This window comes from Neomonachus schauinslandi, chromosome 5 (assembly GCF_002201575.2).
Source record: "Neomonachus schauinslandi chromosome 5, ASM220157v2, whole genome shotgun sequence".
In the NCBI taxonomy this organism is placed as follows: domain Eukaryota; kingdom Metazoa; phylum Chordata; class Mammalia; order Carnivora; family Phocidae; genus Neomonachus; species Neomonachus schauinslandi.
In genome coordinates this window covers 94,553,201-94,575,950 of record NC_058407.1, presented here as the reverse complement: position 1 = coordinate 94,575,950, position 22,750 = coordinate 94,553,201, and the positions used below count along the sequence as shown (strand labels likewise).

At 38.7% G+C, this 22,750-nt stretch overlaps 1 protein-coding gene across 1 annotated transcript in view; it reads right to left on the bottom strand.

Annotated features, from left to right (window-relative positions):
- Positions 1 to 576: 576 nt before the first annotated feature.
- Positions 577 to 22,750, bottom strand: part of LOC110580770 (pregnancy zone protein-like) — a 45,046-nt gene continuing 22,872 nt past the window's right edge. Inside the window, exons 15-38 of the mRNA XM_021690432.1 lie at positions 21,009 to 21,158; positions 18,267 to 18,431; positions 15,976 to 16,078; positions 15,678 to 15,763; positions 14,924 to 14,999; positions 13,073 to 13,208; positions 12,463 to 12,691; positions 11,835 to 11,961; positions 11,512 to 11,633; positions 11,246 to 11,297; positions 9,228 to 9,311; positions 8,278 to 8,454; positions 7,904 to 7,991; positions 7,107 to 7,263; positions 6,640 to 6,714; positions 6,173 to 6,350; positions 5,653 to 5,876; positions 4,550 to 4,768; positions 4,267 to 4,397; positions 3,753 to 3,843; positions 3,045 to 3,113; positions 2,582 to 2,684; positions 1,575 to 1,616; positions 577 to 717 (exon numbers count right to left, since the gene is read on the bottom strand). Coding sequence (XP_021546107.1) covers positions 695 to 717; positions 1,575 to 1,616; positions 2,582 to 2,684; positions 3,045 to 3,113; positions 3,753 to 3,843; positions 4,267 to 4,397; positions 4,550 to 4,768; positions 5,653 to 5,876; positions 6,173 to 6,350; positions 6,640 to 6,714; positions 7,107 to 7,263; positions 7,904 to 7,991; positions 8,278 to 8,454; positions 9,228 to 9,311; positions 11,246 to 11,297; positions 11,512 to 11,633; positions 11,835 to 11,961; positions 12,463 to 12,691; positions 13,073 to 13,208; positions 14,924 to 14,999; positions 15,678 to 15,763; positions 15,976 to 16,078; positions 18,267 to 18,431; positions 21,009 to 21,158 — 2,907 coding nt within the window. The 3' untranslated portion in view covers positions 577 to 694. The remainder of the gene's footprint in view (positions 718 to 1,574; positions 1,617 to 2,581; positions 2,685 to 3,044; positions 3,114 to 3,752; positions 3,844 to 4,266; positions 4,398 to 4,549; positions 4,769 to 5,652; positions 5,877 to 6,172; positions 6,351 to 6,639; positions 6,715 to 7,106; positions 7,264 to 7,903; positions 7,992 to 8,277; positions 8,455 to 9,227; positions 9,312 to 11,245; positions 11,298 to 11,511; positions 11,634 to 11,834; positions 11,962 to 12,462; positions 12,692 to 13,072; positions 13,209 to 14,923; positions 15,000 to 15,677; positions 15,764 to 15,975; positions 16,079 to 18,266; positions 18,432 to 21,008; positions 21,159 to 22,750) is intronic.

Genomic DNA, 22,750 nt, shown 5'->3' with positions numbered 1-22,750 from the left:
CACATACAGGGTTTTATCACCCCAAATATCTCTCTAAACCAACGCCTTATAGTCATTCCAATCCCCCCTTGCCCTACCATCCCTAATCCCTGGAAACCACTAATTTTTCCCCATTTCTATAATTCTCTCATTTCATGAGAATAAAATGAATAAAAGGAATCGTATAGTATGACCTCTTGAAATTGGCTTTATTTTCACCCAGCATAATGTTCTTGAAATCCATTCAAATTTTTGTGTAGATCAATAGTTTGTTCCTTTTTATTGCTGAGTAGTATTCCATGGCATGAATGTACCACAGTTAGTATAACCATTTGCCTATTAATGGACATTTTGGTTGTTTCCAATATTTGGAAACATTGTTTTCTTTTGTCTACCTTCCTGTGGGTTACTTGAACATTTTTTGGAATTCCATTTTGATTTATCTGTAGTGTTTTTAGCTCAGCTTTTCATATAGCTTTTATAGTGTTTGTAAAAATACTGCGGGGAATAGACACATACTTCAGAAGGGAAATATAATATCGATACAGAACAAAAGAAATGGTAGAAGTGTATATGTCATAAATTTATTCAACATCAAATTTTATATATTTCCAATTCCTGTCCCCTCTTTCTCCCACTATCTTCTCTCTCCTGATAAGTCTTTGTCCTTCGTTCCTGGAGAACATCATCTGATGAGGTCCACAAGTTTCCATTTTCAAGCATTTCTGTGTTCAGATTCTAAACAGTAGAATAAAAGATAGGAAAATTAAGGAAATTCTGTCATCTACTAAAGGAATAATGTTTTGTATTTCAATCATAAATATTTGAACTTAATAAATTTTAATTATTTTTAATGATAGGGCTGTTCTTGTTTTTTGTTTCCTATTTTATTTTATTTTATTTTATTTTTTTTAAAGATTTTATTTATTTATTTGAGACAGAGAGAATGAGAGACAGAGAGCATGAGAGGGAGGAGGGTCAGAGGGAGAAGCAGACTCCCTGCCGAGCAGGGAGCCCGATGCGGGACTCAATCCAGGGACTCCAGGATCATGACCTGAGCCGAAGGCAGTCGCTTAACCAACTGAGCCACCCAGGCGCCCTTGTTTCCTATTTTAGAATGGAGAACTGAAGGTCTCACAAGTGTTATATTGTCAGAAATGAACATTGTCGACTGGTGTAAAGGAAAATCTTGTAGATCACATCTCTCATGCTGTGCTATATGGAAAACTACAGGGAAAAGTTTCCTGACCTTAACTAGTATAAGTTTAGAAATATCCTAAAAAGTTCATAGGTGATAAATATATCACCACTGGGTATAGAATATAAACTAAATATTAAATGATTTAGTTTTTATATGTGGTAAATTCCTGGATTTGTCTGCAAACAAGTCACCCCAGACCCAGTAATTATACTTTACTTGCATTTTTTTCTACCGAGAAATTCTGTAATACATTTGAAATCGTTTAAGTTCCTAAATGATACACCATGGTCTTTATAATATGATAAGGATGTACTCAAGAAGCAACCATATATGGACAACTGATGTTTATTTATTTTCTTTATGTTGGCATTAGACTTCACTGTTTATACCTTACCAGCACTGCAGGGATCCCTGTATTCTTCAATAGTGAATTCCCCTGAAACACAAAATGATAAGACAGAAAGAGTGAAGACATTCAGTAATAAGCATATGGGCAGTTAATTGTAAAATAACTGTGTAAGCTAGGAAAAAAAGAATAAAGACAGTTATGGAGCCAATGGAAATGAATGACTTCTTTACTAAACCATGCAGGACTAGTGGAGGGGGCAGTAAGAGAAAACTGGGCTTGGATACAGAAGTCAGGGGCAGGTTTCACAGATGGAAGGTTGTCTATCTATGGGATACTGTATGGCCCTCTTCACAGCTGTGTTCTCTTTATTGGAGTTTAACTTCCTCTCTGAACTGTTTCTCATTCCAGGAAAGAGTAGTTTTAACACTACCAGCATGTTATGATGCTGGTAAATTTCTAGTTCAAAGACATGAGCAAATGGAAGAATTTCCTGATATATTACAGAGTTTCCCAAATTTTGTGAGACTACTCAAGGCATGAGTCAACAATGGATCAAATTTGGGGCACCTGGGTGGCTCAGTCAGTTAAGCATCTGCCTTCCGCTCAGGTCCCCCCATCCGACTCCCTGCTCACCAGGGAGTCTGCTTCTCCCTTTCCCTTTGCCCCTCCTCCCAGATCATGCTCTCTCTCATGCATGCTCTGTCTCTCTCAAATAAATAAATAAAATATTTTTAAAAATGGATCAAATTTTAGGTCTCATATCACAAATCAGTACTGAGGTGTTTTTTAGTTATTGCTATTCTACTTATATTTCTGGAATATTTCACTCCAGAACAAACAACTTTATAGGAGAAATTAGAAAGAACTGATCCCCTTATTGCTTTATAAGAATGGTTCAAGACTAGTTTAGGGGGCACATGATTATCCAATGACCGTAAACTCACTTTTTCTTCTGGTGAAAGACTGTGGGATTTTGTTTGAGTTACGGTGACCCTTTACCAGATTAGTCAGTTTTTTCCTTTCAAAACTCAGCATGTCTGAATCCCACTCACCTGTCTCGTAATAATCATAGGCTTTTACAGTAGCTGGTTTTAAATTGTCCACTTGGACGTCTTGTTCCACTGAGAAGGAGAAACTCACAATTTGATTGGTTAGCTGGAGAGACAGGAAAACTGAATTGGAATCAAAGATTAACTTAGTTTCTAGTTACCATCCTCTCTTCCTATGATACTATCAAACCTTATGGTTATGCTATCCATCTGTATCAAAACCTATGGAAAGAATGAGACATTTTGAGATTTGCATAATACACTCAGTGGCAGATACAAGAAGGACAAAAGAGATGATTCTATGGACAGTCAAATGTAGTAAATTGAGCCTTGTTGACCAATCCAGGCTTCATTTCCCTCTATGGCTATTTTCTTCTCCTTCACTTGTGTGTACAAAACATTACCCAGAATCTGGATTGGTGTGTCCACTACTCCAGTAGTTTCTAGCAGAGTCATAGAATCTTACCTCTTCAAAGTAAATCAGGACATGGTTGGTGCTCACTTCAGTCCTTTGAATCTGAGGCTTTTCTTGGAGCTGTTGACCAAGAGTATAAGCCAGACATATGGGATGAGGAAATTCCAGGCTAAGAGCACTTTTCAGGTACTTATGATCTAACTGGCTGTTCATAAACATCCAAACTGCTAATTGTGATTTCTTTGAGAATAATAGTAATATTTATTAAATCCTTTCTCTATTATCTGTCATCTCTATCATCTATACCTATATATCTCTGTATCTATCTGTCCACCTCTCTATCATCTATCTAGTCTATCTCTAACATATACATTTTCATGATGCATGAGAGAGAATTATCCTTTCCATATAAAAAGAAAAAAGGAAGAATATCGCATTTATCATATGTATGTGCATATATGAGATATATTTTTATATTATACATATGTATATATATATTTCCCTTTTTAAAATATATGACAATTCAATACCTCTCCACATACCTAATGTCTCAAGGGCTGCTGGAGCATTATTAACCATGTCTATGACTTACGTCTTACACTGAGACCACATAATGGTGACACCCACTATTAAAATGATGGAAACACTCTAGAGAAGTAAGTGTGAGGGAGTAAACCTTTTGAAAACCCAATAAAATTGACAAGCATAAATGTCAGGATTTATCATGACTTTGCTATCTGTAAAGGATTTAGGCTTTACCTTTTTCACTGATGATTTCATAGGTATGAAGCCTGATACCATCTTCACGTCAACAATGACCATGTTGGAGCTTCGTCGTTCCCCAGTATAACTATGAAGGCAAGGCACATGGACAAGGCATTCAAACAAAATTCTTTGGAGTTCATTCAAGACAGAAATTCCCCCTTTTTAAAAAAATCTTTAAAAAAAAAAAAAAAAAAGACAGAAATTCCCCCTTCTCTATTATTTCTGGTGTTCCCTATCCTTAACTACCACTCAGCTTCCCTATCTATTCTATTTGTTTCTGCTATGCTTATTTGGAAAACCCATCATTATGAACTCCACTCCGCAGGTATGGCAACATCATATGCTCAACGTTAAGGTTTTTCGGTATGAGTGAAGAAAATTTTCTTGTTAGTAAATATTGCGAGAATTCTATATTCATATTGTGTGACTTGAGACAATGGAGTTCCCCCGCAAAAGAAAATCAGTTGCTCCATATTCTACAAAAGGTCTTACCAACAAATGGATTTACCTAATGTTGATGTGAATCTGGAATTTCCTGTGAGCACCTACTCCATCACAATTCTTGGGGAGAGTATCAACCTTCAGAGTGAAGGGGACTTTCCCTTCTTTCTTGGGCAGGATGTTATATCTCAAGGATGTCTGAAACAAATGGAAAAAAAATCCTTTGTCATTGCACTCAAATAGTCTGTCTCTCTTTAGCGCACATTTCTTTTTCCATTTGGAGATTCATATCCAATTCTTGAGGCTTTTTCTCCTCATTTGTAGCATCCCCTAAACCCTGGAAGTCTCACCTGAAGATACACACATCCTGACCCTGACACGGTCGTGCTGTATTCCCCTGGAATCTCTGGCAACCTGACCTCCTGCAGCAACAGGCAATTGGTATAGTGGACTTGGAATTCTTCAAAGAACGTCTCTGAAGACTTGACAGTCACTACAGTTGCTTTCTCCCTTCTACTGAAAGTTGCTGCTCCATATTTGGACAGGGCTTGGAGAGCTACCACAGTATCCTAAAAAAAGATGGGGCAGAAATCACAGTAGTGCAGGTAACAAAATCATACTGGATGTAAATCATATCAATACCACTCTCAGAGTTATTTCATGACAAACGCAGACCCGTTATTAACATAAACTATTCTATGTACTTTAGGGGGACATAAAAAAGTTTCTCCATTCAAGTAGTTTACACTATACATATGGAAATTAGACCCACACATTGACATAGAGCAAAAGCTATTTCAATAATTTAGAAATTTATATAATAATTTTTGTTGTAAACATTCAGAGAAAGGAAAAGAAGGCAGAGCTAGATTAGTAAGAGAAGACTTCCTCATGAGAAGGTAAGTAAGAAGACGTACTTGAAGAAGGTACCGTGAGGAAGAAATAAAATTATGTATGAATCATGAGAAAGGTTTATATAGACAGAAAGAGAGGCATCAGGGACTACCAGGGTGGGAAATATTATGTGGAGACATAGAAAAAGGAGAGAGCCAATTCCAGAAAAAGTGAAGGGATTAGCCTAATTAGATGGCAATATTTGTGCTTACTGGGGGAGAGTAAATATTTTGAATAACATTATTAGATAATTTTAGTCTTTGGATGGAAAAAAAAATATTTACTTTATCAGGGAAGTAATTTTATGAAATATTGCATTAGGAAGATTGATTTATTTTCCATTTGGGGGTCGACTAAGGAAGGAAGATATGAGAGACCGTACAGAGGATTTTATTCAATAATGAATATATAAAATAATGAGGCTGGAACCTTTCTGGTGATGGAGGAATGGAGAAAGTATGAATTAGAAATATTGTCCGATTATTCAACTCCTAGAATATGTCTATACATGTATTAACATATTTATTTTTCTTCCTAGAGGCTCTCTCTCTCCACAGACCTGAGTGGAGGAGAAGCCCCCATTGGGGTTTTGTTGTTTGATGATCCATTTCACAATACGTGAGGCCACAGACAGGTCTTCTGAAGATGGGGCCGGCCAAGCAGTAAGATAGGCAAGAAGCAAGTACGAAGTCATCTCCACTTCAACAGAAGGAGCCCGGGGTTGATAATAGAATGTTGTAACGTCTTCAACTTTCCCAGGACGCTGCCAGTGGATTGAATCCTCTTTGAAATAGAACAGAATATGATCTTAAACTTAAAGAATGATCTTAATTAATTAATTAATTAATTAATTTTTAAAGATTTTATTTATTTAATTGCGAGAGAGAGATCATGAGCAGGGGAGGACGGGTAGAGGGAGAAGCAGTCTCCCCGCTGAGCAGGGAGCCTGACGTGGGGCTCTATCCCAGGACCCTGAGATCATGATCCAAGCGAAGGCAGATGCTTAACCCACTGAGCCCCCCAGGCGCCCGTCAATCACTGGTGATTTGGGAGGTAAATTGTGCAGTAGCAGCCCTTACCTTCTTTCACAGCGTCTTTGTCCAACGATTCAAGAAGCTCACTTCGCTTGGCCTGGTTTCCTGCTAGGGCAAAGGCATAGGCCAATAATGCCTTGGTATAGACAAGACTTCCTCGGGCCTCTGAGATGGATCCCCAGGCATTTTCCAGGCAGAACAGAGCATTGCGGACAACAGGGTGCTATAAGGCAGATGAAAAGAGATCTTTAGATAGCAGAAGCAGGCTAATGAATTGTCCACAGGCTAACACCAGATTAAAGGGCACAATGTGTCATGTAACATCACGGGTTCTGACCAGAGAATCATTTCCTCTGCAGCTTCCAAAGGGATCTGGTCTTTTATGGTCTAGTGGAATATACCAAAACTAAATAACATGAAAACCACAACTCATTTTCCTCAGAGAGTCATAGTTTCATGATTTGTATTCCTTATATTTGTGAGGGAGCTACAGGGACTGTGCTGGTACATACAGTGACAGGTAGTGGCATCTCCAGCAGAGCAATGGTGATGTAGGCAGAGAGCGTCAGTTCGTCATCTACCCCACCCTGTAAAGATCAGAGGCAGAGATACTCAAACACTCCAATATTCATTAGCCAGAGCTGGCTCATTCTACTTATCCCCCTGCACACTCTTCACTAGAAAGCATCTTTCCTTGTGCAATATTATTGATTTTTCCCCATTTCCCCTCCACCCTCATATTCTCGAATCTGTCCCAAGTCATTTCCCCTCACTTTTAGTAATATATTGAGGGTTTTTTTTTTGCACAGTATTTTATAATTTAGTAAAAAACTACTAATTTATTGTCAGATTTCAGAAGCTTTAGAGTACCATCCTTCCTCAAAGCTATGTCACCAAGATGTGAGGAATCAGCAGGAGGCATTTTCTCCTCATTACATGTCACTATTTTCAGGGACTAGAACAAAATGAATGGCACTACCTTAATAGCATTATTTAGCAGTGATCCGGAGCGCTGGAAACAACCATTTTCTTTCTGTCTCTGTGAGAGCCAGGTGAGGGCATTGGTGATGTGTGACATCTCCACAAAAATGTGCGACCGGGCTTGAGCAAAGGACTTGAGCACAAATGCAGTGAGCCTGTCCAGCACAGGAGAGATAGACATGAGGACCATCTCACATTTAAAGCTCACTTTGGGCAACTGCATTCAGACATTGGTCTTCACCATCCAGGGGAGGAAATTGTTGGGGAGAATTGGTGGGGAAATGACACTTGCACACTAAATATTCTTGTTTGTTCATCAAATATCTGAATTCCTTTTTTAAATCTCAACTTTATTGGTTTCTCCTGAATTGATGCTTTCCACTTTTTTTTTTTTTCCTCACGAAATGTTTGCTGGAGCCTCCGAACCTTTCCATCACCCACACTGCGATTTCCTGAATGATTTTAATAACATCACAGTCTCTTTCTTTCTTTTCCCTCTTCCTTTCCCTTAATGCACAGTATAGAAGCTTCTCCTACTACCATTTCACATTATAACACTTTCTGCCTTATATTTCCATTCGGGGGGATCTTTATTTTACTGCTATTTACTGTGCTATCACAGATGCCTGCACTCATACACGAAATGGTGAGATCACACAGTAGTGATGACAGACATATGGATTTTTAAAGGATAACACATTTCCATGAAAGAACTCCAGGTATCAGAGAATAATTATTTCCAGAATTCCAGAATAGAATGGATCTATAGCAAGCCTGTGGAAATAATTATCTTACCAAGTGTTTCCCTGACTTCTGCCACGATGATCCCCAAAGGTGCTGTATGAACCATCACTGTGCTTATAATTCAACTGCCTTTGGTACCCTGAAGAAGAAATATTCATAGATTTATGAAATAGCAGAGACATTGGAGAATAAATCAGTTTTTTCCTCAATACTTGGATAGAAATCATAGGAAAACTACTATTTTATTAAGATGTCTCTAAGGCTTGATAATGCCATTGAATTTTCGGTAGTAGAGTGGGACATTTCATTGGTTGTCACAGCAACAGTGATTATGAAATCTTAACCAAAGGGATGCTGATTTGAGTTCACTGAGAGAGATATTTGGGGAATCAATTAAGATTTCTCCTTTTGGGATTATTGCTCACCACTGATGAGGTAGCTGATGGCTTTGGACTTGATAGTCTCTGTCAGCTGTCGTGTCTCATTCAGATAGTTCAGAACATAGATGTTAGGGACAAAAAGGACCATATTTTGCTCTCCACAACCATACGGCATCTGGAGAAGATTATGAAGATTTTGCATTGCAGAGCCTAATATGTCACCTGGGGAATGAAAGACATTAAAAAAATCAGAGGAAGAGTGCCTGGGTGGCTCAGTCATTCAAGTGTCCAACTCTTGGTTTCTGCTTAGGTCATGATCTATCTCATGGGTCATGGGATCGAGCCCTGCGTTGGGCTCTGTGCTCAGCAGGGAGTCTGCTTAAGGATTCTCTCCCTCTGCCCTGCTCCTCCCTCTACTCGCTAGCATGGGTGCTCTCTCTCTTTCTCTCTCTCTCAAATAAATAAATAAATCCTTAAAAAAAATCAGAGGAACGCAGAGCTGGTTTCTGTTGGGATAGGAAGATAGATTACTAGCTAAATGAGAGGTCAAATCACGTATGGAGGGAAGGACAAGAAAGCATAAGAGCTGAAGAAAAACAAGAAATAGAAAGGATAGAGAAAAGTGGGACAAAGAAAGTCGATGATTCCAGGATTGGAAAAACAATGGCTGGGCACATCTTTTCTGATGAACCGCATGTCTGGTAAAAACCAACTGTTTTCAAATCTATTAGGAAGCATCACCACCTAGTCAATCTCTGAAGATGAGGGCACAGAGAAGTGACCCTTCTTACTCTTTCGAGTATGTCAAGGTATAAGAAGTAGCACAACATCTATTCAACCCCCTTTCTGACTAATATACAATGAGATTCTTAGCTTAGCGCTCTTCCTCTCAATCCAATGCCTACAGCCAAAGTCTTCATTAACTGTGGATGGTTAGGCTGCATGCACTAGAGTAATGAGATGGACAGCTGCTTGCCTTGGGCTGGCAGACTCACCCAAAACCGAATACGTCGCCCTGGCAGATCCTTCAACCACATCTGAAGGAACTTTTAGTGACAACTTTTCAGATACACCAGTTTCTAATGAAAGAAGACAAATATATATAAGGGAAGGGAAAAAATGGAGAAATATTCTATTTTTTTGAAATGTTTCCTCTTTTTGATCAAATTCCAACCTCTCATGTCTCTTGATCATTCTATAATTTCTTTGATGCAGTCTGATTTTCTCCTAAAGTCATGATTCATCTCGCAGTGAAGTTCATATTAATATATGTTTGTGCTAAATTTTTACAGATTTCCTTATAAGCATATACCTTACGTTATGCTTATTTCTTTTCCTTCATTGTTTATGTTAATACTTATTATTAGTGTTTTTTGAAAATAACATTCATGTCATAAATATGTGTTAAGTGTGTGCTATATGCCAAGTTCTGTTTTAAGTGCAATGATAAACAATTTTCAAAAAAATTTCCTGACTTCCCAGTTTTCACTTTAATGGGAGTAATAAGACAACAAATAAATATTTAGTATGATAGATGCTAATAAGTTCTATAGAGAAAATTAAAGCAGAGTGTTTATATGGGTGAGCTAGTAAGACAGAGCAAATCAGAAAGTGTAGGGTGTGGGAAGCAGGTTCCCCTCTTTGATAAAACAAAACCAGAGGTGACTGGAGACTTTACGTATGTCAAGGAGTAAGATTTATAGATATCTGGGGGAAGAGACTTCCAGGAAGAAGGAACAAAAAGTGAAAAGATTTCAGAGATTAGAGCATGGTGGCTGTGTTGCAAGACCAATCTAGGAGTCCGGTGTGGCCAGAGGAGGGTGAGTAAGGGAGAGAGTAATAGGATATGAAGTCATGGCAGTAGTGAGGGTTTGGAGGGGACATTGGAGACATAGGCTTTAACTTTCAGGGATGTGGGAAACTCTTGGAAGATTTGAACAGAAGAGGCACATGATCTGAAATGTGCTTTAAATGATTCCTCTTGCTGTAGGGGATCAAGGAAAGATGACCAGGAGACCAGTTAAGAGGTTATTGAGAAGATCGAAGAGAGACAAGACTGGAGTAGAAGTGGACATAGCGAGAAGTGGGAAGATTCTGGATATAATGTGAAGGTGGAACCAACTAGATTTGAAAGTAGATTGGGTGTGGAGTATAAGAGAAAGAACATAGAAAAGGATGACTCCAAAGTTTTTATTTCAAGCAAGCAAAAAAACCGAATTTCCATCATCTGAGATGGAGAAAATTGTAGGAGGAGTGGGTTTGTGGGGACCAGCAGAAGAGCAGTTTTGAACATGCTAGTTTGAGATGCCTATTAGCCTACAGGCCTGTAAGTGGAGATGATTATGGGCAACTGAATACACGAGTTCGAATTAGGAAAGCAGTGTGGACCCAAGTTGTATATTTTGTGGTCTCCAGTACAAAGTTGTTATTTGAGTTCTGTTACTAAATGAGATTATCAAGGGAAGGGATGCTTCTAGAGAGGAGAGATCTGCACACTGAACATCGTCCTCAAGATGATTCTAGATGGTGCAGAGTTGAGTATTTTAATGGTAATTTTTATATGATTATATTAATGGTATTAGTAAAATATTGGTTTCCTATATATGTTAGTGACCTGAAGTTCTTCTTCAAGTAATTTACACAAGTAAATTAAACTTGAGTACCTTTAAACTCTTAATTGAATAATAAATAGTACTATTGCCACATAGATATTTTAATACTTCAAAAATTGTTTAGGAAGAAGTTTGAAAAACACAGGGATATTGGAAAGAATCCTATTCTATGGTCATCAACTTTAGTTCTCATTATTAGCCAGGAGCTTTTAGGTAAGTCTTTTAACTTCTATAAGCCTTCATCAGGAAAAGACTGTTCTGAATCAAGTATCGTTAGATTTGCACATGGGAGAGTACACTATTTTCTTTTCCAGAGGAAAACATACCACAAAGAGCATTCTAAAATTATACACTTTGGCAAGTGGCTTAACATGCGAATTTTGTCTATTTTTGACACTTACCTGAAGCACAGAGGAGTGTGTTGAAAGTTTCTTCCTTTTCCATTCCTTCAGGCTTTACATTGAAAAAAAAGTGAAAAAGGAAGGTCATACTGAGTGTATAGGAAAAAAAATCAATCACTTTAAAGTAGAGAGAAAACGTTAGTAAGAAGCTGAGTTGTAGATACATCTGTATTTTGAGGAGTGAAATGTCACTGTCACAGACATATTATATAATGCTATATAATATAAAAAGGGCTCTGAGACTCAGAGAAAGTTTATCGGCATACCTCAACTAATAAGGGCTTGATTACGGTATCCTTCCGTCCAAGTGCTGGGACTCTTGGCTCCTCGTTGCCACACAATTCCTGAGACTGCAGGGCTTCCACGGTAGCTGTGAAATTCACCTTTCCTGGGGAATAAGATTCTTAATGAGTTAAACAGTATTCTATATTGCATGGTTTGTCTTTTCAAGTATCTCCTATATTGCATATAATTTTCTTTCAATGCATCATTGTTGAAGGAGGAGGAAAAAAACATGTATCTGGATCAGAGCAGAAAGCACATCATTACAACATAGGAAGTAGGATTTGTCAACAACTTTACCACTTACCCAGTGACTTTGGGGTCACAGCCCAGGACATAGTTTTCTGCCTATTTCCACAAACACAGGGAGTTTCTTCATTCTTTTTCACTAGGTCCGCTGACTTGTCAGGAAAGGCTTCCAGCTGCACGCGGACCTGTCCCCCATACCCACGCACAAGTTTGAGAAAGAACACAGGTCAAGGGACAATGATGGGGCAAGGAGCTTCATGGGACAATGGGAACTAATTGAGAGGCTTTGAGAAATTGTTCAAACAAGGTAAATCCTGTCCAACGCTTTGTAGTTTAATGTTGCCAATAGGGAACTGAAAAACCGACAAGAATTGAGATATTCCCAGGGTTTAGGCTTGTGCCAACACAACGAAGAGATGTTTGCTTTAGTCAGAGTGAAAAATAATCAGGTGGAAATGATGTCTGAATTTAGGAATACACAGAAAAAATAAAGCCCCAAATGAATATAACCTTACCACCTTGGACCAGTCAGGGAGCTTTGCTCTTAGCAACTATTCCATTCCCAAATTAGACTACATCATTCTTCAGCTATGATTTGCTGGGAGATTACCTAGGAGACCCGGATATTAAATGGTAACTGTGCGTCTCCCTTCCACTTTTGCTCACTCCCAGAGAAGTGCCCTTACCCGAATGCAATGGGACAAATAGTTGAACACGGTGGCTTTGAGCGTAAAGGCTTCTCCTCGCACCACAGAGTAGGGGAGAATGAGTTCCAGGAAGAAGGGCTGGAACACTTGAAGAGAGATGACGGGGGAGAGGCCCAGCCCTGTCGATCCAGACAAGCAGAGTGCGCTAGCCTTCCACTCTGTGATGGTGTCAGGGACATTCACTGCCAACTCATTTCTACCTGATGAACTAGAGAAAAGAATAAGAGGAAGCCTTTGTGAGTCAATCCTTTTTTTAGCATGGACCCAAGCTGACTGTGGAGCATGCTAACCTAGTAACCCAGTATGGTCAATACTAAACCTGATCCTAGATTTGGCACTCCTAGCAAAGTCTCTGAAAGGTTTTCCTTTCCTTTTAGGGGCAAGGGTAGTTTCCCACTTGGCATGATTTTAGATATCTCAGGACCAAATTAGAAAAAAAAAATTGCATTGTTGAGCTATGAGATCAATGAACTATGAACCTAAATGTTTACCAGAAAGAAGTGGAGCAGAACTACAAGGCTCAGGAACATCAGAATCATGGAGGATGAGTCACATCTCTTCCTAAACGAGTGGACAACACACAACTTACTCGAGTGGCACCAAGTCCCAGATCCAGGTCTCAGGGAAGTACTTCCGGACCATCTCTTTCACTTCCACAGCTGGAGGATTCTCTCTGGTGAACATTGGATAAACTGGTCCTTCAATACCACGTGCTAGAGGAAGGGCTGTGGCAGAACAATATGAAGGGCCCAATGTAAGCCTCATTTCTATCATGAATTTCTAGTTGCCTAGTTCTCGAGTAGAATAAGGTCTTTTGCTCAGGGAATATTTATTACTGGAACAGCTTAATCTACCAGCTTGTGACTTTGTTCATTTATCTATTTGTCCTCTAGGAAAGCTAATCCTATTGCTTCTTCAAAGAGTCTGGAGGTAAATGTATTTTCCTCTAGACATGAAAGCAAATGAAGCTCTCTAGAAGCTGATTATTCAATGGGTAACGGGAAGAATAAAGAGTAACTTAATACACCAAATACTCTTTTTATGCTGAAAGAATGATCACGTATTCTTCATTTGCAGTGAGGATCAAACAAGAAGAATGAATAGGAGCTACAGCAAGAGGATTTCAGAAATGCTTTTTTATTTTATGGTGATTGAGATACAGACAGAAACTCTAGGATACAGTAAAGTATGTGTTACAGACAGCAGAGACACAATAAAGGACAGAAAATGAACTTCAGATTGGCCAAAGAAGACTTCACCAAAGTAGACTTTTAGATGATCATTGAAGGATGAGAAACAGAGGAGAATGGAAGAGGTATTTGATGGAAATGTCTCTGTTAATACACACGCAGAGGTCAGAAGGGATGCTCCACAGGGAAAATCAAGTAGGATGTCTATTTTAGGGCTGTGTTGAGTAAATAGTAGATGTAATTATATAATAAAACTCCATGAAGATTAGGACAAATAAATTAGATCTGTTAAGGTAGGAGTTAGCCTGATTTAAAAAAAAAAAAGTGATACTCTAGAGATCAGAAAATAGGGAGCACAGGTATAAATATATAAATAGAAATGTGACATATATATATTTTACATATATATAAAATAATATCATAGGACATGCTTTTTTAAAACCTTAAGGACAGTAATTCTATGAATTCTGGAAATAGTGACCATCTATGAGAAATAAGTGACATGATAAAAGCCATGTTTAAGTGTGATAATGCCTTTCACAGTATCCAGGACAGATTGAAGTGGAGAAAGACTGGAGGCAAGAAAGGTAAGTTAGGGTGGTTTTTAAGTCATTTCCTTATGAAATAATGAGGCACAAGACTAAGGTGGAAATGAAAAGGAAAGGATGGATAGGTGACAAATACAAATGCAAAATTTGCTAGAGCCTTACAAAATATGTGGGATAAGAATGTGATGATGGGGGTCCCTGGGTGGCACAATTGGTTAAGCATCCAACTCTTGGTTATCATTCTGCTCAGGTTGTGATCTCAGGGTTGTGAGATGGAGCTGTGTTGGGCTCCATGCTCAGCGGGGAGTCTGCTTCTCCCTCTCCTGCTGCCCCTCTCCCTGCTTGCATGGGACACCTCTCTCTCTCTCTTGCAAATAAATAAATCTTGTTTAAAAAAAGGAATGTAATGATGGTACTCTGTTTTCAGGTTTTCTGGGTCATTCTATGAACATGTTTTCTCTTAGAATTGGAAAGAAAATACACCCTTGGTATTAAGAGGGATATGAAAATAATGTAATAGTGCTTTTCAAGTATTTCTTTAAAAAACATACTATTAATGGAATCATAATTCTATTTTCTTCTTTTATAGTCACACATACACTCAGTAACTTTGATGTTGTCACTTTGATTTTAGATTGGAAGAAACTGAACCTTTGAAAGTTTAAGTGTGTCTGTGAATTTTCAAAGTTCCATATGTCCTACCATGCAGGAATGTGATGAGAACATGTCCTCTTGCTCTTAGCACAGTACTCTTTTTTCTGTACACAGAATTTTCTTTCTGTTGAGGGAATATTCTCACTTACTCCTCTGTTGCCAACTAGAACTTTATTCTTTGTCTTCTTAGGTAAATAATTTCTACTGTATTAAAGTATTTCTACTGTATTAAAGTATGTGTTTATTTTTAAGAAACACTTTATACCAGCACATTTCTTTTTAGGAAGTAGGATTAGAAGATATTCAAACATGCAGTGAGAAATTTCTCTAGGTCTGACAGAAATTGAAAAAAGTACTCAGAATCTTTTCAACTTTCCCTCATTTCCAGGTGTACTTGAAACACACTAGGAGACTAGTAGTATATCTGCTAAAAGTTGGATTATTCTATTTTGTCCAATATATCAAAATCACTTTGATTTTTATAAAAGAATATGACACAGATGATAAATATCCATATGATCCTTCATATTTCTCAGCCTCCCTTGCAGTAAGGGCAGATGTGATATATGCCTTTTCCACAGCTGACCAAAAAAGGTCATGTGCGAACCAAATCCTTTCCCATGGTAATGACCTTCAATGTCACACTGGAGATGGAGTCACAAGGTGAAAGCAGAACGGGTATCCCCGACTCACTGGTAACGAGCCGCTCCGGACAGCTACTGGACTCAAAAGCAGTTTTGTGTGAGCAAAAAATAAAGCTGTCATACACTTAGTCACTGAGATGTGGGGGTTTGTTTGTTACTGTGGTATAGTCTGTCTTATCCTGACCAATGTAGCTGTTGAAACCACCTGGATAAGGAGGATTTGAAATAGCAAGATCATTGAAGGCTAGGACAGAATGACAGTCAATTTTGATCTCAGAGAGAGAGAGAGAGAGAGAAAAGAAAGAAACAACAATTGCTTTAAAAATCCCATTTTTGGGGGGCGGTGGAGATGTTATTTGGAGAAAACTTACCGAGAAGTTGCTCCAGAGTCACAACATTTATATGCAGAAAAGCATCATTTTTTCCCTATTATCCTAGCAGGCAAATAAATCTCACCGTTACTTCCTGCATAGGGCATAGGCATTCCTGGACGCGTCAGAAGCAGCTGACAATGCGGCTTGTGGATTTTTGAGTTGGTAAAAATATTTAATCCTGCAGACTGGACGAAAAAGAACTATGAAAGCGTACTGGCAATCCAATCTTGAGAGTGGAATATTGCCTTACATTTGGACTGCAGGGGCCAAGGGCAGGCTGCCCCCAAATGTCCCACATGGCATATTGATTATTTTGAGTTGAAGTTATTCGGGAGACAGCTGGTGCAAGGACACTCAGTGCCTCCTCTGTCCCCTCACAGCAGGAAACACATCTCCCACATAAGAGATACCCTCCCTGTACTAAGAACGAAAAAAAAAAATCCTTATCACCAGAGATAGAAACTCTAAAGCCAAGAAAGCTGTAGAAACAAGCCCTGTTATTTATTTTTGTTTTCTAATCTACGACCTCAACCCAAATTCCACTTAGAATCCTAAAGCTCCCAAACATCTGTTTTCCTTATCCTGTCAATCTCTCCTAAATTCATTGTGTCTTTGTCTAAAAAGTGTAAGAATCAGGAGCTTGTTCATTTCTTTAGGTCTCAGTTTCATTGTTGGGCCTTTGTGAACACGTAATGAAACTATTTTTTTCTCCAGTTAATCTGTCTCATGTAAATTAATTCTTAGTTCAGCCAGAAGACCCTGAAGGAGGGTAGAGGAAAAATTTTTCCTTCCCTACATTATCACACTTTCATATTATTATGGACAGAGCTCATAGGACCCTTGTGAAAAAATTCCACACAATAGGGAACAGAGCTATTTCATAAATAGGAAAACAGATTCACAGAAAGTCCAGTTCATCCAGTTAGTGAAGAGAAGTTGGGATCAGAACTCATGTCTTCTGATTCCTATTTCTGAATTTTGTGTGCTATAAGCTGATGCCCCTTTATATTTTGCATCCAAGAAACTAAATATTTTACACTAGAATGTTTATCTTCCCTTTCTTTTCTCCCCCCAAACAAATATAACATGCGTGTGTGCATGCGTGTGTGTGTGTGTGTGTGTGTGTGTATCTCATGGCTTTACTGTACAGAGTAATTTGTTTCTTTTCATTTGAAATTATAGGGTTGCATATTGGAGATTTTTCTTCACGGTCTTAGGAAAATTGGCTTTGTTCATGTTTTATTGGAAAATATATACCTTTCCCTGAATCTCTATGCTCAGCTCAGCTCTTTCATAATTTATTCTTACCTCCTCTCTTCCTTGTTTTACGTATCTTGAATCTCTGCATCCAAAACAGACATGCCTGATTCCTACAGCCCACCTGGTCCCAACTGTCTTTTTCTTCAATACTAGTCACAGGTAAATACTACTTGCTGTCTTATCTCAGAGTACTGGGAAATTGTAGGACATCGGGTACTGCCCTGAGTGGCAGGACACTGTCCGTAGTGACATGACATGGAATAGGGAGAAAGACATCAGAAATACATGTTTAAAGATTAAACAATTAGCTAGTAAACCTAAAAAGTCCTCTTCCTATCCCTACCACCAACTAATTGATGATTCTGGAGGCTCCAGACGAGGGAGATTTAAATTGCTGTCTGCCACGCTGCAGAAGAATGACATGTTTTCCTCAAAGTATAAAGAGAGTGGTTAGTCCTTCCGGTGGTGATAAGATTTAATCTCACAAACCGGATAAACTCTCCTTGCATAACACTGCCTCATTACAGTTAATCTCAAAGATAAACATTTTATCTAATAGACCCATAATGCTAGCGTGACTACCCAAGTTTTGTAAATCTTTTCTTCTGAAAGGCTACTTCCAAGTTTTCCGGAAATTTTGCTGTACTGAAGATGATGAAAGTATTATACTTTGTGTATTCAGTCATTTATTCATTCAATATGTATTTATTGTGCAAAAGGCTGCTTGCTATAAGGCTGCTAATAAGGTATTCACTTTCCAAGGACAGCAGAGGTACTATGGAAAATGTTTGGTTATTCTCACATACTAGAATCTCTGACAGAGGCTGAGAGGAGGATATGACAGTAGTAAACGGCTTTGGGATCAACTTGGTTAAGGTTGTGGGCTCTAAAAGTACACCCTTTGTTCTTTAAAGAGCCAGATAAATTGGTGATTGAATATCTGTATGTATACAAAGTTCTCCATTCCTCTGAGGGTTCAGTATTTCTCTGTTAATCTTAGCTTTGTTTTAGGGGGCACAAGATCAGATTCTAGAGCTTAGAAATCCACTTGTTCTCCATTTTAACAAAGACTTAAAACTCGGTTTTGGTTATATTTTCAGGACGATGAATTACCTCAAAAATACTGTAAACATCATCATCATCCAGGATCCGTTTTGGTGTGTAAACGATTCCATTGTGAATTATGTCCTCTGCATCGATACATTGCTCATCATCTTTGTTCAGGGGACCTCCATATCCAACGCTAAGGACACTCTTTACTGGTAGCAAATTATAGACCTACAATATTGAGAGAACAAAGGGACAACTCTTGTTTTGTTTTTTAATTTTGTTTTGTGGGATAATGTTCAATTTGAGATTTAAAAGATTGTGGTGTTTATTTAATACTCCCATGCCAACACTATAAAAAGGAACACAGACAATCATGCAGAGATAATGAAAGTTATGGATCCTAATCCTGCTGTTGTACAAGAGAAATGAATACATAGAGAAATCAAATTAATTGACCAAAGTCTCAGAGCCCATTTTGGTTGAGTAAGAATTAAACTGAAGTTTCCCGTGTCCTAGCCCAAATGCATTCTTTTAAAAGGAAGTCGAGGGGCTTCTGGGTGGCTCAGGTCATGATCATCTCAGGGTCATGAGATCAAGCCCCACATCGGGCTCCACGTTCGGGGAGTCTGCTTGAGATTCTCCCTCTCCCTCTGTTCCCCTCCCCTACTTGCATGTGCACTCTCCCTCTCTCAAATAAATAAATAAATCTTTAAAAAGAAAGGAAGCAGAAAATGTGAACAGTACAGAGAAGTGTGATGAGAGAACAAAAGCCACTCATAATCCCATCACTCAGAAATAATCACTGTAAATTTTTGATTCATTTCTTTTCCCACTTTATAAAATGATTAAGTTGTTTTTAACTCTTACGAAGTGTTTGTTTGTTTTAGTCTACTGTTTTAGGACCAACTTTAGCTTGAGAAAAAACTAGGTGCACAGGCAACCGAGAAATAAACCAACTGTAGTTCACTTTTTGCCGAGAGCCTAGTGTCGGGCCACCTGCCCAGTCACATAGTACCCAGGCCATTAAGCAAACACTGGCCTCCGTGCGGACCTCCTAATCTGGCTGCATTCATCTCTTATCTATGCTACTACAATAACCTACTAACTGTTTCTGTTCTTTCATCCTTGCTCTCATCCCCTCAGCAGCAAACAACATCTTCTTAACAGAGAAACTGAATTGTCACTCTGCTGCTTAAAACTCTTCAGATTTGGGACGCCTGGTTGGCTCAGTGGTTAAGTGTCTGCCCTGTGATCAGGTCATGATCTTGGGGTCCTGGGATTGAGCTGTGAACTGGTCTTCCTGCTCAGTGGGGAGCCTGCTTCTCCCTTTCCCCGCCCTGCCCCCACTCGTGCTCTCTCTCTCTCTCAAATAAATAAATAAAATCTTAAAAAAAAATAAATACAAAAACTCTTGAGATTTACCATAGCATTTACTGTCAACTCCAAATTCTGCTCCAGGCTAACAAAGCTCATCACAATCTTCCTTACTTTCCATTTTACTTACAGTCTCTACTATCCTTCGCCCCCCACCCCCACTACATATTAGGCCATTACCTTTTCCTTTTAGAGCACTCCAGTCTTAGTGTGACCTCAAGACCTACAGGCACGCTGCTCTCATTCTTTTTCATGCCTGCCCCTAGCCCTTTGTTTCCTGACCCTCTAAGAGGACACTCCTAATCACTATTTCAAAAAATGTCCAACTCATTTTTTCTTTATGTCAACATTTTTTTTTTGTTCCTTCCATTATACTTAGCAGAATTTGGAACTATTACATGTTTATTTGTTTCTGTTGCTTGTTTGTTTATTATTTATTTATTTTTTTAAAGATTTTATTTATTTATTTGACAGAGAGAGAGACAGCGAGAGAGGGAACACAAGCAGGGGGAGTGGGAGAGAGAGAAGCAGGCTCCCCGCCGAGCAGGGAGCGCGGTGCGGGGCTTGGAGATCCCAGGACCCTGGGATCATGACCTGAGCCAAAGGCAGACGCTTAACGACTGAGCCACCCAGGCACCCCTGTTTGTTTATTTTAATACCAAATAAGACTGTAAGCCTAAGATGGTCAAAAAACCACGTCTGATTGTTCACCAATAGAACTCCTGTTCCCAGAGCAGGCTCCAGCCTCTAGTCAAGATGCAGTGAACATTTGTTAGATAAAGGGACGATGAAAGTAAACTACAGGGCTTATTGGAAAGTGCTTTGTTACAAGAGGCATCTCTAAAAGACAAGTTTGAATGGAAACTCTCTTTTGTCCATACTTCAAAGCAGTGAGTAAGTGCCTTGATTTTAAGGAAAGCTTAAAAATCGGGCATTTCACAAACTATCTTGAAACGTGGTGCATTAAAGGTGACATCAAATGAGAAATTTGATTCCAATTCCCCCTTAAGATAGATTTTTGGCCTGCTCTTTCTGTAGTGGCTTGATCTATCCTAGCTGAGTTTTCTTCATTCTTAAAATTAAGGTAATAATACCCACCTTAAAGAATTATTCTTCATGTATTCATTCATTGACAATGTGTTGAGCATCTTTTATGCAGGAGGTACCGGGCTAGGCAGGGAACGCGGCGGGGCAGCCATGTTGCTCCCTCACTGAGAATGTATTATAACAGAGAATGAAGCGAGGTGAGACCTGTGAAGCCCTTTGTGCAATGTCTTTTGTGGAACTGAACCTAATTCCATCTCATACATAACTTACTACGCTATGCCTGACACTCGGAAGAACGTGTCCTCTTAGTTACAACCTCCAGTTTCTCAAGCTGGTCTTCTCATTTGTGCATTTTCTGACATGCGAGGCTGAAAGGGGACTCACCGACTGAGGGGAGAGCTCAGCTTCAGGCTTCATCAGCAGAACGCTCTGGTCTACGGCACGGAGGGCACAGAGGGAGTGAGGAGTGGCCATGACCTCTAGGTTGTTGTGTGAGGCCGGCAGGCTCCGGGCTTCGGAGAAACTCAAATTTACCTGTAAAGAGGATATGATTATGGCATTCAATTTACTAAGTTTTGCTCCCTCAACACTCTCTTCTACCCCAGGCTAGGACTAGTTCTTTCTACACTTGGCTTCTCTTCATCCGTTTTAGACCAGGCTTAAGAGGTGCATACACCTCGGGACTACTGGTTAACTATCTCCGGAATAACTTGGAAATGTGTTCCCAGTTAACTCAGGTTTCCTGCGCCTTCTATAACCGGTGAAATGTAAATTGGTTTTGGTCACATTGAAACAGAATCCTGAATGGGAATAAGAACACATATGCTAACAAAGATACATACCTTGCTATAGTTGACCTATCTCTGTGTAGTGTTTTTGTGGTGAATGTGTGTAGTTTGCCTGGTGCCATGAAAAATCATGTGACCAGCTGCCTGAAGTCTCCTCCAGGTGGCAGTCATCTGACATTCATCTGACATTCAAAAGGGTTGTGGTACTGTTGATGGGGATCGGGGATTTATTGGGTCATTAAAAAAATGAACAGCTAATATACATTCTGAGAGTTAACTGGTTGAGAAAATTCAAAGAACTGTGAATAAAGAATAAGAACTACAAAATAATGGAAAATTGTGCTTAATTTTTTCAGAGATTTGATTCTGCTTTGGCCAGAAGAAACTCACTGATAAGTGAAACTATCAGTTCCCTATGTTTATGTAAACATTTCCTGAGTGGAATCTGAGTTTTATTTTATATTCAAAATATAAAATAAATTCATTTAGAATTTAGATACTGTAGTAGCATCAGGTAACTTTTTAGGTTCTTGAACTGCACGTTGATTTGGATTGGAATGAAATGTCAGTATGTTTAGTTAAATAATATTTGGCTTGGATTGCTGAAATTGACTATGATAACCCTGCTATGTGATCTGTGAATTAATGTAACAGTTGGATTCATGTATCATGAAACCTCTATGAAAAATATTAATTGATTTATCCTCAAATGAAATAATATTCATCTCTAGGGTCACCTGAGTGGCTCAGTCAGTTATGCGTCTGATTCTTGGTTTCAGCTCAGGTCATGATCTCATGGGTCATGAGACTGAGCCCTGCGCTCAGCAGGGAGTCTGCTTGAAGATTCTCTCCCTCTGTCCCTCCCTTCACTCGTGCTCCCTCCCTCTCTCTCTCAAAATACATAAATAAATCTTTAAAAAAATGAAGTAATATTCATCTCTAGAGTTCAATATATTATGAAAACACTGCTTATGGAGAATTCTATTTTAAGCATGTTTGTTTTTATTTTTAGAAAATTTAAGTTTCTTAAAATATGTTTGTGACTGCCTATTTCAAATGAACACATGAATTATTTAGGATTATAATCAACTGAAAATACTATTAATCAAGAAGTGGCTATGTTAGAAAATGTAAAATGTTTTATTGATATGAAAACAAAAGAGAATTTTAAGACATACTTTGAGAGTCTTCACTTAACCATATCAATCAATGTTATCCTTAATAAATAATCATATCCAGTCAAGAATGACAGGCAATTTAAATTCTTACATTGTATTTAACATGTATCCTAAATCTGTTATTTTTAAGGTAAGAAAGAGGGATATGAATTTTGAATAG